At 34.1% G+C, this 15587-nt stretch overlaps 1 protein-coding gene across 2 annotated transcripts in view; it reads left to right on the top strand.

The window, feature by feature from the left end:
• Window positions 1-15587, top strand: part of LOC145252511 (zinc finger protein 277-like) — a 48739-nt gene that overhangs the window by 11157 nt on the left and 21995 nt on the right. Inside the window, exons 1-3 of one of the 2 annotated variants that reach the window (XM_080112016.1) lie at window positions 8387-8501; window positions 11332-11599; window positions 12581-12672. In XM_080112016.1, coding sequence (XP_079968142.1) covers window positions 8483-8501; window positions 11332-11599; window positions 12581-12672 — 379 coding nt within the window. In that variant the 5' untranslated portion in view covers window positions 8387-8482. Of the gene's footprint in view, window positions 1-8386; window positions 8502-11331; window positions 11600-12580; window positions 12673-15587 lie in introns of those variants that run through there. The other variant, XM_080112017.1, reaches the window with a different exon arrangement.

The following is a 15587-nucleotide window of genomic DNA, read 5'->3' as shown; positions in this document are numbered from 1 at the left end:
AAATTTATGTCCGCATGGTATCGGTGTACTTAAAAGGAATCAACACTCCTATTGCGGCTTCTTTAGATATTGAGTTCCTGCACCTGTTCTTAATCTTGTAATTCTTATCTTTTAAGTACATCCAACCGGAAGTGCCATGGTCCCGATAAAAGCAATTGTCGGTGTTTCAAAAATTTAATTCATGAATCCTGCAATTCTTACCCCTCATGGAATTCATTTACTTCCTGTCATGTTTCTGTATAAATAGCACTTGTCAAACTGATCAATCTTACATCCAAAGCTCGTCTATAGATATGTGAACATTTCACTTTAATTTCAATCTTGTAATATTCAGAATTTTTAAAGGCGCTTCTACAGAATTGGGACGAGATTTAAAAAGGCTAAATTTGCAAAATTTGGCCTAAAAACGTCGTCTGGTTCTAAAATGAGTGATCTCTTCACTAGAATGTTGCATTAGAAACAAAGCACCCCTTTCAAATCTTTAAATATTGTTTTTTATTATTATTATTTTTTTTTTTTTTTTTTTTTTTTTTTTTTGATAATCTGTTAGATTATATTAGTTTCCATTCGATAATAATCTGCTGAAAAAATTGAAGAAAAGACGAAAATATAACATATAGGGGGTAGGGAGTGTATCACTCGTACACATGGGTCTTTTTTTTATTTAATCAAGTATAATTCTAAATAATAAGAAGAAATCAATAATATTTCTTTGGCCTACAGAAAAATATAAGAGCTTTTCTGAGTGTGTTAATATCCATTTTCAGAGATTTTATAGTCAATAGATGGATAAGATAAAAAACAGAGGTTTCAACTGATTTTTTTTGTCAATTCTAATAAGTTACAATTATGCAGTCGAAATTATCTGAATATTACTGAATTATAAAAAAAAAAAAATAAATTAATCATGTTATAGGTAAAAAACTGCCGCCATCTTGTTTAATACGAAACTGAAAATTACCTCTCTTTTGAACTCTTCTCTGTCTTACAATTGTTTTCATCAAATTCTATTTTTCTATTTTCTTTAATAAATAATTTTCTACCTTATCGATTTTCGTAATTTTTTTATATAATCATCGTAAAAATACAAGAATACGTAGATATCATTGTTTTCATGTGAAATTCAGAATTACGATTTCCGAAATTTCGCCACAATAGTGTAGAAGCGCCTTTTTGAATATACTAAAGATGTGACAGAATAGGAAGCTATCAATGTAAGAACACTACTAAAGGGTTTAAATGGTTACTGTGTAGTATACTATATATACTAAAAGTCGGAAGCATTCGAAACCTTGGAAGGCAACAAACTTCTGATTTAATTAAAAAAAAGATTTTTCTCTAAAAAACGCTAAGCCTGAATAGGATAGGTAAGTTCTGATAGGCTTTTTGGCTTATCTTTCCATTTTTAACAAAGTTTTCGTACACATACATACTATTTCATAAACACACACACGTATACACATACACATTCATTCACCCCCCCACACAGGCATGTACACAGAAACCCACACACATACAGAAAAGCCTACCTACACACGCATACACACACCTAAGCTTTACCTTTACCTTTATATATTGCATATGCATTCTATATTAAGCACACACACACACATGCACGCACGCACACACACATACACGCACACATATATATACGTAGATATATATATATATATTTTAATATGTATGAATAAAATGAATCAATATGAAAAATATATAAATGTTTATATCTTTTCTGTATTTATTTCTTGTGTGTTGACATGTAGGAATACAAAGTCTTTTGAAAAAAAAACAAGAATGTTTCCTTCAAAAGCACATAATTTTCGACCGATCCTTCGATCTTCCTCAGTGTATATATATATATATATATATATATATATATATATATATATATATATAGTCATCCACATACAGTACTGTTTTGCTGTATCACAGCTCATCAGTGCGGCTAGACAGGATCGAAACCCAACTGCCCGTAGGACAGTCAATGCTTCTAACCATTTTTTTTCCAGAATAAAGATAGCAATCCAACAGCAAGTAAAAAAAGTACAGACAGTAATGTGTGGTGTATTTGAAATATGAATTTCTCTTGGCACCACAGAACCAACAGCAGCCTATGTGTCTGCTGTGTGACAAAGTGTTTTCAAACGAAGCAATCAAAACGTTGAGACTTTTGAAACATTTGACAAAAATACACTCTAATAAAACAGACAAAAATATAACCTATTTTCAGTCACTTTAAGAAAAGTTCTAGAAAGGAAAACTACTAAAATATATTTTCGTACACATTCATACTATTTTCTAGCACTTCACAGCAATCCTTTGATGGTTTGCGTGCTTCATACTATATATATATACAATACACAATATACAATATATATATACGATACACAATATACAATATATATATACGATACACAATATACAATATATATATACAATACACAATATACAATATATATATACAATACACAATATACAATATATATATATATATATATATACAATACACAATATACAATATATATATACAATACACAATATACAATATATATATACAATACACAATATACAATATATATATACAATATACAATATATATATATATATATATACAATACACAATATACAACATATATATACAATACACAATATACAATATATATATACAATACACAATATACAACATATATATATACAATACACAATATACAATATATATATACAACACGCAATATATATATATATATATATATATATATATATATATATATATATATATAAAGGACAACATATATATATATATATATATATATATATATATATATATATATATATATAATAGGACAACAAAAGTATGAAATGAAGACACAAAACTATATATTGATAGATATAGAATGGATCATTTATTGAATAATGGAATACAAGCAAAATTTGGGGGATAGAAGGGACTCTTTATACCAGGGCATTTCGAAGCCTAATGCTTCTCATCAGAAGAGTAGAGAAGGTGCTAGGTAGCATGGGGAAGATGTGGCGTCTAGCGTAAGGTTCATTAGGGATGAAAAAGATTAAGAGGAATTTTCAACGAAAGTTCCACCTTTTATAACAACGCATTGGCAAACTCTGGATACAAAGACACAATTAAGTATGATTCGAATAATGCTAAAAAAATATCCAGCCCCTTAGGCATAGTGACCCACAACATGACTAAACGCAAGTCTAGGCAAAATAATAAGGCAAGATCGAATTATAAGTATCATATGCCAAATACTCCTAACAATGAAAAGCTCATACAAGTTGAACAGACACCCCCAAAAAACGGATCAGAAGAAAGTCCAATATTTGGTTCACCCCCCCCCCCTATAATAATAACGTCCAAACTAATATCTCAAAAGAATTCTTTAAATTAGTAGAAGATTTTTTCAAGTATCCTCACATATACAGCACGATCCTAAATAAAAACTCTATTAAATTATCCTTCTCAACTATGCCTAATGTAGCACAAACTATTATAAGCACTGATAATAAGAAAATAGAATCAACGCAGAAATAAATTAGTCTAGCCCAACCAAACTGCAATTGTAATGACCCAACTATCTGCCCACTGGAGAATGACTGTGTACACTCAGACGTCATATATTCATAACAGAAACTCCCGCCTAATACGACAACTAATAACCTGACAGCCCAAACCTATAGTACCAGTTACACTGGAGAGAATCCACATGACCCAATAAGCAATAGTACACAATCTGAACAACTGACCACACAGCAGATAGGTATAAGCTCCACAGAACCTGAACATAGAAACTCAGGCCAACCCCAGATAAATGAAGAGCCTCTAGATACACCACGCACAAGCCCTATAATACATACCTACGTAGGATTATCCTTCTTCCTGATAAAGGCCAGAATTGCAAACCATTTACAATCATTTTCAAAGGAGAACCCTAAAACAAAAACTACCCTATCTAACCTAGTTAGAAATCTAAAACAAAACAAAATAGACTTTACATTAAAATGGAAAATACTAAGAAAATCCACGTCATACAGCCCAGGATCTAAATACTGCCTTCTATGTAACGCAGAGGTGACCGAGATTATAACGGCGCCTAAAAAATTAAACATCCTCAATTCAAAACAAGAGATAATTTGCAGTTGCAGGCACAAGAGAAAGTTCAGATACGTAAATGCAATTAACCCCACTGAAAATGCACCACCGGACAGGAACTAGCTTATTGCGCTTCCTCGCCATTCATAAAATACAACAATATCCATCACTAACCATTCCCCCTAGTATAGGACAATTGGACAACACCCCAAACTAATTTTTTTTTTTTTTTTTTAAACTACCCATAATCTCTCGCGATCTGAAAAAATCGCCATAAAAAAACTTCAACTCTTTAATATAAAATATTAGCACACCCTCTGAACACACAACCATTACATAACTTTAAATAAATTTCCAACCTAGAATAGCCTGCATCTTGGCAATGCCTAATTAACAATATATCTGCCTTAATCATAAGCCCATAAACAACTTTGTCTAACAAACCCTATCCCTGTAAATATGTACACTTAATACAACCTGTTAAATTGCAACCAAACCACTAATTAGCACACGATGCAACGAGAATATAACCTAAACAATATAAAATCCAGGCCCAATGAAAATATAGCTTAGAAACCACCTCACAGGGCTAAAGACTTAAAACCTAAATTTAGAACTATCTGACCACTGGCGAGCCCCCCCCCCCCCAAGAAATTATTTAAAAATCAGCACATTTGGTCTCCATTATTAAATTTACACTAAGCCCTCCACCCAGTAGTATTTACATTAAAACTTTTAAATGTACCGAAAATATAACCTAAGAAAAGCTCCCCCGACTCAACCCAACCCACCCCCGTCACCCATACAGACATATCCCCATCTCTATCCTACCACCTCCGACTTTTGTTTTTGATAATCTGTTAGATCATATTAGTTTCCATTCGATAATAATCTGCTGAAAAAATTGGAGAAAAGACAAAAATAAAAAATATAGGGGGTAGTAATCGTAATCAAATATAATTCTGAATAATAATAAGAAATCAATAATATTTCTTTGGTCTACAGAAAAATATAAGAGCTTTTCTGAGTTTGTTAGCATCCATTTTCAGAGATTTTATTTGATATAAAAAAACTCAAAACACAACAGAAAACATTAAATACTGAAACATTAAATTAAATTAAAAAAAAAAAATTGTACAATATTTTGAAATAATATTTTTTTTTAATTTACCAACTGTGGATTGTCTTCCCTTATCGCTAGTATAACTCTTCCTAAAGTGAAAAAAAAAAAAACTCCAGGCAGGTGAGCTAACGTTGTTGGGATTAATTTTATCCAGAAAAAAAAAAGTTCAGAATGCGGTAATAATTCTATGGATAAGTTCTGAAACAGAAATATGGCGACAGCTTTTGTGAGAAGGAACATGACAAGTGTATATAATATTTAGAGCAATTTTACTCATTGAGCAAAAATGGCACATAATACGACAAGAAAAAGTGAATGCTCAGAAATGAGAAAAATTTGCGAAAATGTGCTTTTTTGAAAACTTGTAGCAGCCGACAGCCGCTACTAACAAGCAGAGCTACTTCTCGTAACTTTGAGATTTGAAATCTATTTCTTTCTGGCTTGTCCAATCACAAGCCAGCTCCCTATCATGTGACCGAGTATGTAAAAGGCGAAATCACAAACCCTTCTCTTTCTTTCTCTGTGCTCTGCCCAGAAGCACACATCACCTGGGGCTTCATCCCCAGGCTGAACGTGAGTATTGCAAGTTAGCTATATCTCTCTTCAAACTCCTACTTGCTTCCACGTGCTGTACCCGAACAAACATTCTTTGTCATGCTAAAGAACATACATCAATACAACTCGTACTCACCCACATCAACACACTGAAAACTTTGCCTTTTCTTTCTCTTTTGTTCCAACGACTACTAGCTGTAAACACGTGTGCGCACGAACACTGAACTATTGTCTCCTTCAACACGCCGGCAATGTATTAATTCTATCTTTAAATACATGGAACACTTTTCTCTCTATCAACAAACTCTTCACGACTACTATAATACAAGCATGTATGAACTCTGAACTCTCTTGTACTCTTCTATTATAGCTACTAGCGAAAATAACAAATAAAGTTTATTAATATAGAATGAAACTATTGTCTCCTTCAACACGCCGGCAATGTATTAATTCTATCTTTAAATACATGGAACACTTTTCTCTCTATCAACAAACTCTTCACGACTACTATAATACAAGCACGTATGAACTCTGAACTCTCTTGTACTCTTCTATTATAGCTACTAGCGAAGATAACAAATACAGTTTATTAATATAGAATGAAACTTCCATTTTGTCGCTCCCTAATTTCGATATTTTGGGTGAACACGACGTAATATGAACATGTAACCTCATTTCTATAAACTTATCTGGGTGAAGAATTTGAGTAACAGGTTGCATGTGTGCGTTACTCAATTCTGGCTCTTTTTGTTGGTTGGCTGTTTTTGTTTTACGGCATATCAACCTTTTTCAGGTTATTTAATGCCGAATCTAATTATTTTGAGGAACGATTTTTAATGGAGTATATTTTTTTTTTTAAGTCAGATTCTATTTAACCCATAGTTGGGACCCTAACAGGTACTACCACTCCAGGTCAGAGTGGACCTGGGAGCAATGACAATTAAAGGGTGGCTCCACACTTCCCAAGGCCCACAAGGTGGGGCCTCACCATCGGATATAGTTTTAGGTCATATCCAGGACCGGCTCTTTTTGTGTGAATGTAAATATATTCTGCTTCTTGGCCTTAGTCACAATGTAAGCATGAATTTGAGGATAAATAATGGCTATCTTCTTGCTGCCATCAGGGGCTGCACCCAGAAGTAGTCACTCTTCAACGGCAAAGAAGTGGGATGGCTTTCTATGACTGCTGTTGAGGGCTTTGTCACTGAAGTTTAGCCGCTGTCTTGCTGGGGGTCGAATAAGAGGCCAGAATGCTATGTGCAAGGGTTTTTATAGACTAGCTCATGTGACCCCTAAGGGAGTAGGGGTTGGAATTTCTACTAGTCAATTCATGGGCCTTAAAGGGACAAGGCAACAGCTAATCAGTGAGGAGAAAGGGAGCCACAAATAAATTCCAGTAACATGTACAATTGTTTTTACACATACTCACTCCAAACAAGGCATATCACCACTTGGACATAAGGGGGCTATTAATTGGGACCATGATTAGGGAAGATTAACAAGATGTTGGTTTATGTTACATTTGAACTTCTGCATATCAGTACAGTCAGGGAATCAGATAGCAAGGAGAGAATTCTGAAGTCTAGATGCTCGAGGAAAGAAACTATTAAAGTAGAAAGCTTTCTGGCATTTAGGGACCTCAACAGTGAAGGGGTGTGATTTGGATATGTATGTCGAGGGGGCACAAATGTAATGAGTTCATCAGAGCACATTCCATTAAAATACTTGTAAAATAGACACAGTGATGCAACAAGATGGGACAAGGGTTGGAGGTTAGTTGATAAAGCGGGAAATATTAGATTGGAGACTTTTTTAAAAAAATCCTATCCAGTGTCAAATTGGGTTCTTCTTCATTATTGTAGCGAAATTTTAAATTTAAAATTTTAAATATTAAATATTAAATTTAAAATTTTAAATATTAAATTTTAAATTTTAAATATTAAATTTAAAATTTTAAATATTAAATATTAAATATTAAATTTAAAATTTAAAATTTAAAATTTAAATTTTAAATTTTAAATTTTCAAATTTTAAATTTTAAATATTCAATTTCAAGTTAGATCAAGTTGTATCTACTGAATTGTCATGTTGCGGTAATGAACATATCCAAAAAATTATGAAAAACAATAAGATAGAAAATTAATTATTAATGAAAACAGATTTCAAAGACAACTAGTGAAAATTGAGTTTTGCTATATTGTACATTGGCCAAAGAGTTTCAGTTTTAAGAAAAGAGTTACCTCCCTTTTCTTACAATTAGAATTCTCCTTTTTTTCTTTTTCTTTTTTTTTTTTTTTACGACACTCAATTTTCGCTAATTGTCTTCAAAAACTATTTTTCATTATTAATTAATTTTCTACTATATTGTTTTTCGTCATTTTTGGATATGTCCATTCCATTACTATCGGTTTTTTTACTTGAAATTCAATTTTTCAATTTTCGAATTTTCCTATATTAACTCCAAATTATTTGTTTGTGTACGTGGATACCTGTTAAATCTAGATTGTTCTAAAATGCATGTCAGAACACTTTTTATTATTTCGAACTGCAACAGTTCAGCTAGAAATAAAAGCAAACTTCTATCATATACTTTTTAAAATCTACTATTGATTCGAACCCGGAATCACCGAATTTGAATCATGCTCGTGCGTGTCAAATACTCCAAGGGAGAGAACTCGTGAGTTTTCGTTTGTGTCATGGCGGCCGAACACGAAGGTTTGTCAACACTTTTATTTTATTTAAAAGAAAAAAAAGGAAAAATAATCCCCAAAATCTTCATTCATTTATTTTTTTAATCATTTATATTATACTCAATCAACATTTATCGTAATCATTCATACTTTTTGTTGTTTTTTTTTTATCTTATTAATTTGATTTCTGATTATCAAAAGAATTTATTTCGATTTTTGTTTTGTTACTCTTGATAAAATAAAAACGAGTCTATTTTGTCGTTTTTAAAAATGACTGGTATTTTTTTTTTTTTTTTTTTACGACCTCCTCCAGCGTAGTATAAATACCCCAACCTGCCCATGTTAAGAACGGCTTTCGGAATAAACACCCACAACCTCGAAAGCCGTTCTTAACATGAGGAGGTTGGGGGTGTTTATTCCGAAAGCCGTTGTTAACATCGGGAAGTTGGGGATGTTTATACTACGCAAGAGCAGGTCGTAAAAAATACCAAATGGTTTAATTTAAATTTATTTAGCACGGTAACATTTATGATGGGCTGTATTTTGTTTCATATTCGTGTTTTGAGCGAGTATCGGGACTCTCCCAGATACCCGTCTCGTGTCTGCCACCTTGTCATCAAAGCCACTCGGCACGACTTGTTTCTCATTTAATAAATGCTTTAGAATAAGTTAAAACACAAAACTTATCCAGGTAAAATTTATATTTTTTAACATTTATTTGTGATATAGTTGTTTCTTGATCACTTTTTATTTTTCGCTTATAGTAATAAATGCCCCCAATGTTTAGGGGCACAAATAAGCCATAATACCAGAAGTTTCGGCAAGCTAGAACGCCCGACTCTAAGTCTGCTGTAAAACGAAACAGTGTCCGGTCATATTCAGTTCTCCATATTAAAGACTGGTACTTATTTAGAATTTAACCCATTAAAATAAATAAATTGCAGAAAAATGTTGTTGATGTACGGACTCGTCACGAAACGAAGATGCCATATTCCAAAAATACGTAAATTAATCAAGTAGTTTTGCTTTTAATTTAAAGGAAAATCATTTTAAACGATTTTAACCGATTAATGTGAAATCGTTAGCATTACAAGGCTGATCATGCAAGTTTGAATTATTGCGAAGTTATCTGCCCTTTTTTCAAAATGGCAGCGCAAGACAGTTCCTTTTTGCTTTCTCATAAAATTTTATTTTCTTAATTAAAAATAAACTACTTGATCAATTTACATGGTTTTTGGAATATGACTTCTCTATTCTGCGATGGCAACGTACACCATAAAGATTTTTTAAAATTAAGTTGATTTCTGAAGAAAAAAACTAAAATTTTTCTGTTTTGAGTTGCTTATTTTGTGCTTTGGCAAATTTTGTACCAATTTTTGTTTGTTAATGTATTTATTAAATTGTTAGGTGAAAGTACAGAATAGTTAGCAAAGCTCCCCCCTCCCATTTTAAGAACGGTTTTCTAAGTAAACTTCAGTTTACTGACTGCAGATACTCATCTGGCTACAACAACTGTAAACTCTGTGCCTCAAACTAAATGAAAATTCTATGAGCAGAGTTTCTTTCCTAGAACTGTCCGTTTGTGGAACTGCTTCTCAATTGACTATAACATGGTTTTTTCAAGTCTAATGTAAACAACTTCTTGTTAAGCTGTCCTATTATGTAATCAAACCCTAACCAAGTTCCACCATTACTGATAATGTTTCACCATCTATCTAACGCTTATCTTCCGAGCCTTGATAAGTGGTGACCCCCGAAGTAAAACAAAAAAACAGATTGTTAATACTGATCAAACGCTAAATAGAACTTGTCATTAGCAAAACAGTGTAGGACTGACCTAAGTCGCCTCTAAAAGCCAAGAAATAGGGCGAAAATAATACCATTCCCCCAAAATAATAATTTCTTAGCCCCTCTCTTTCTCCTGCTTATAAACTGAACACAAACTAAGAACTGCTATCCAGAGTCCCCATCATCTCCCTCTCCCTCTCTCTCTCCTTGACCAAGCCCTAGCCAGCATGGCAGGCAAGTAGCCAGTACACCCTTAGCCACCGAACCAACAAGATATACGTTGCCGGCGAACATTATTAACAAGAGGTGTACCCTCTCGAAAATGTAAAAAGGCAAATAAAGTTCTTTCCTTTTAAAAGTTTACATTGGTATTACTTTTATCCTTTTATCATTCCAACTACCACTAATAAAAACAAGTGCCAGCCAGTGTTACAACAGTAAACTGCCATGAATACCCTTGGGCAAGGTGTTCAATTCAAGCTCATCACAAAATTTCCCTCCCCCTCCGTTTTTCCTTATTTTTATTTATTTTTTATACTCATATTCATTACCAAACAAGGCACAGTGCCACTTGGATATAAAAGGCTACCATTTGAGACCATATTTACAGAGACACTATGTATGGAGTTGAGCAACAAGATGCCTGTTCACATTACATTTACATTTTTATATGTTAGTATAGTTAGGGAAGCCTGAAACCGGGAGGGAATTCCAAAGTCTAGCAGGGAAGAAATTGTAAGAATAGAAGGCTTTTGAGCATCTAGGAACCTCAGCAGTTAAAGGGTGGGATTTTGCTGCTTGTCAGGTTAATCAGTTATTTTCCAAATCAGCGATTGTGCAGAGAGCTGGTTGTGAATTTTCAGGCTTAAAAGATAATAACAATAAGCTTACCCTAATCTGATTGGTAAACTTGGATGACTTGGAGCAGCGCACGTCATTGAATATCAGGACTGTATTGAACCACTCCCCCCTCTGGCTCTCTTAAAAATAAATCCGTTTAAGATAAATGACTTCCATACCACCCACTTCTACTTGCTTTCTTTATCCTCTCTCGGACTTTTCCTTAGGAAGCTGTGATTTGCCAGTCCTCGAGACGTTATGCTTTTCCGAAACGCCATCATCAACAGTTTGCTTGCCCGGAAAGATAGACAATGCAGGGTCTGGTGCTATAGGTGGAGCTGCCATTGCCAACCCCGGCGAAGAAGACTTAACCTCCTGTCTCTTTTGTGATTTCCAAATTGATTTGATCCAAGACAAAGATACACTTCTTCGTCATATGATTCTGAATCATAAATTGGTCATCGCCGACGTGAAACTCATCGCCAATTTGCACAAGTCAGTTTTACATTTTATTTATCTTTTAAATTTTTTAATTTTATTTGCCAAATCTTCCTTTTTTGACTTGCCTTGCACAATTGAACAGTTTTGCTCGACAATACACACCCTCATAATTTACATTAAAATATTTTTTCCTATCCAGTATTACTCAGATGTTGTTTTGTTTGTTTTAACTCTTTGCTACCAAATAATTGTATTTTAAAGTTGCCTTTCAAAAAAAAAACAATCTTGTTTGCTCTTATGGCTTGTCAGCCCAAGTGGTCTTCAAAGTACCAGTCTATACATGGTTCAACGAGTGAATGTTGGTTTCATGATTAAAAAATTTCTATATTGCATAAAAAAAATTCTGTCAGTAAAAGATTAATAGAAGTACTGTACATTAATTTTTTTCTAAATAGAATTGTTTTGATGCTTATCCGATATTCTCTCTATATTAAAAAACAAAAAGAAAGAAAAATCTGTATGATGGACATACTCATGATGAAAGGAAAATATCATATTCTGAAAAATCAAAAAATTGATCAAGTACTTTTATTTTTATGAAGAAAATAATTTTTTAAGCAATTAATGGAAATTTGCAGGCATTACAACATAAGTCTCGCAATTTAGAATTGTTTAGTTATTGGCCTTTGTTTTTTGTTTTTATAAATTTTCAAAATAGCAAATATGATATGAGAGCTGCTCTTTGGTTACTCATAAAATTTGATTTTCTAACTTAAAAAAAAATACTTCATCAATTTATATGATTTTTGGAATATGATATTTTTGTTTAGCCATGGATGCATGATACAGATTTTTATTTATTTTTGTTTTGTTTTTTATATTGAGGGAAATTTTGAACAAGAACCGAGATCAGATCTAAATTAAGTTTCGTGTTGATACAGTTAAAAAAATACGTACGTTTTTTTTTGTAAAATCTATTTCTTGCTACAAAAATTAAATTAAATTCTCTTTGATTTTTGTTTTGATTTCTTGAAGATATTTGGTTTATTGGAAAGAACGGATGGTTGGTCATGTGATCACAGATTTTTGTAGTGCGATCGTCATCAACAGCAAAGATACGGATCAAGGTTAGCATTTTTATTTTTATTTTTTTTACTTCCATTCACCATTAGTTGCCACAGCGATGTAATGGGATACTTTGAATTAGGAGACTTATCTACAGGGGCATCCAAAGTAGGGAGTTGTGCAGCAAGATGTTTGTTCACTTTACATTTAAACTTCTGTATGTTGGTGTAGTTAGGGAAATGGAAGGCAGAGTGAGAATCCCAAAGGCTGTCAGTTTGAGGAAAGAAGCTATTAAAGTAGAAAGCCCCTTTTGCATTTGAGTACTTTTACAGTGAAGGGGTGGGATTTTGCTGGCTGCCAGGCCAGTCGAAGATATTTACGTCAAGTTCATCAGAGCAAGTACTTTAAAACAAGCACAGGGATACAACACTGGTGATGAGATAGAGCCTGGAGTTTGGTAGATACTGTAAGGTCTATTAGTGTAGGCGATATTTTTTTTAATCATGTCTAAGGTAACAATACCCCATGAATCGATGAATGGTGAATCAGAAAAGTCTGAGTTGTATGACGATGTTCACTCTTCACAGATCTGAACGCTTCTTTCTTAGAACTGCTCTGGCTGGCTTCTTGACGAACTACAATATCGTTGCCTTCAAGTCCAATGTAAACAAGTTCAGAAAAGTCTGATGATGTTCACTTTACATAGGTCTGAACGCTTCTGCCCACTCCCCCCAGCAACCTGCTTTTATGGTGTCCGGGCGCACCTCAAAATCATGTGTGAGACGCGATTTTTGAGAACTGTTCGAGACCTCGAACATTAAAAAACCACAGTCGCCATCTTGGATCTTTTCGTTTTTCCTTCTCAGCCCGCACGACAGACAGACACGAGCACGTTTTTGCAGCAAGCCTTGTCTATTTTCCCCACAATTGATATATAGAATATTGCCAACAGGTTCTTTAATTTTTTTTTCTTCTTTTTATGTTGATATATTTTATACACTTATGCGGCATAATCACATTGATACACCAGTTCCTGTTAGATGACAAAAGTTAAGCAACATTTAGTGTGGACAGTACTAAAATGATGATACTCTCATCGATTTTAACATATGAGGTCCACCACAACAACTAAGTTGTTCGCAAATCCACAAAAATGATTTATTTATAGTGGTGAAGGCTTTGTGTAGAACCAATCACACTTTTTGGCGCAAGTGCTAATCTCAGTCGGTGCAGTGAGAGAGTAGATAGTAGACCTTATTCATTAGAACATTCCTTCTCTTAGATGCATCATATCTTAACAAAGTCTGAGGGTGCATCTCTCCCAATGTATTAAACACGCCTCCAGATACTAATTTGGAAATTTCTACATCCCGGTGCAGTACATACAATACCTATCATTCCCAAATGATCACCCCATGTGTTACTGGGCAGGTTTATCATTGCTTAACTTTGGTGATCTGGTGAGAACCGTGTTACAACGTGATCGTGCCATATATGGTACTAAAATATGTGACGATTTGGTAATACTAGCTGCTGTAAGCCTAGAAAGATGTTAACGCTACCAAGCTATTCTTGTTCAAGACATACTGCATGAAATAATGTGGCGCCCCCACAACTGTGAAGGTTAGGAGACTATCTCCGGATATTTTATGCACTAAAGAATTGAGATTTTCTTTTACGTGTAACATATTACTATGTAATCTTAAGATAGCTATTTATTTCGTATGTTTCGTGATAAAAATACTATTTCTAAGTAAAGTGAGACCGCGTGACTAACCAACAGACTGTGCTCTTATCGATGCCTCCATTTAGTCTCGAAAGACAAAGAATACCTCTGTAGGGGGCAGCTACATATGTAATTGTGAGGCAAGGGTTGCGCAATCCCCAACCACACTTCTCCTGAATCGGCACTGTTTGAGTCCAGTGGCAAGAAGTCCAGGACGACTGGAAACAATGCTGAGATAAGCAGAGAGCACATACAGCACCTGGAAGTCTCAAATTGTCACCCATTAGTACTGACCAGGTTCAATGTTGCTTAACTTCAGTGATCCAGCTGGAACTGATGTGTAAATGTGATTATCCTGTACTTTTGTGCTTTTATAGATATGCACATCTAAAATAAGTTCCATTTTTTTTTTTTTTTTTTTTTTTTTTTTTTTTTTTTTTTTCAATCTGCATGTTTAGCGATGCAAATGTTATTCTTTGATTTTTGCACTGCATGGTCACAAACCAACGTTATTGTAAAATCCTAACACTTTATAGTTTAGGTCTTTATTATAAAACCATGGCCAGAGTAAACCATTAATGATTAAGTGATACTCCTCTGGAGGTTGAAGGTTCAATCTTCAGTGTGCGTGATACTAAGAATACAATCGCAGATTACTTAAAACTTCTACCCTATGATGGTTGACAGAATGAAAGCATGCTACCTCTGTCGATTAAATAAGGGTTTCTGTTTGAAATTACATTTAGATTTTAGAGTTCGACAAGAAACCTTCTCTACCACCAATAGCAATGGCCAAGAACACATTGCCTGAAAGTACTTCTTTTAAACTCCTCAGCCTAACGTTTATAGGGAATATGAACTGGAATAGATACATTGAGAGCATTGCCAAGGCTGCTGCAAGGAAGGTTGGCTCCCTCTACCGTGCTAGAAAAATACTTACTCCTGACAGTATCCTATACCTCTATAAGGCAACCATTCGCCCATGTATGGAGTACTGGTGTCACATCTGGGCTGCTTGTCTCTCGCTCCTGGACAGGGTTCAAAAGAGAGTCGCCAACCTGATAGGTCCTGAACTGTCATCTAGGCTTCAATCTCTGTCCCATCGACGAGATGTTGCATCCCTCTGCCTGTTCTACAAATACTTTAATGGTGAATGCTCTGACGAACTGCAAACACTTGTACCTCCCCGACGTAACTACCCCCGACAAATCCGACAAGCTACTAAGTCTCATCCCTTTACAGTAGAGATCC

This window comes from Euprymna scolopes, chromosome 29, assembly GCF_053919585.1.
Source record: "Euprymna scolopes isolate OS-2025 chromosome 29, ASM5391958v1, whole genome shotgun sequence".
Taxonomy (NCBI): Eukaryota; Metazoa; Mollusca; class Cephalopoda; order Sepiida; family Sepiolidae; genus Euprymna; species Euprymna scolopes.
Note: the sequence above shows the minus strand (reverse complement) of the source record. Positions and strands in the feature narration are given on the sequence as shown.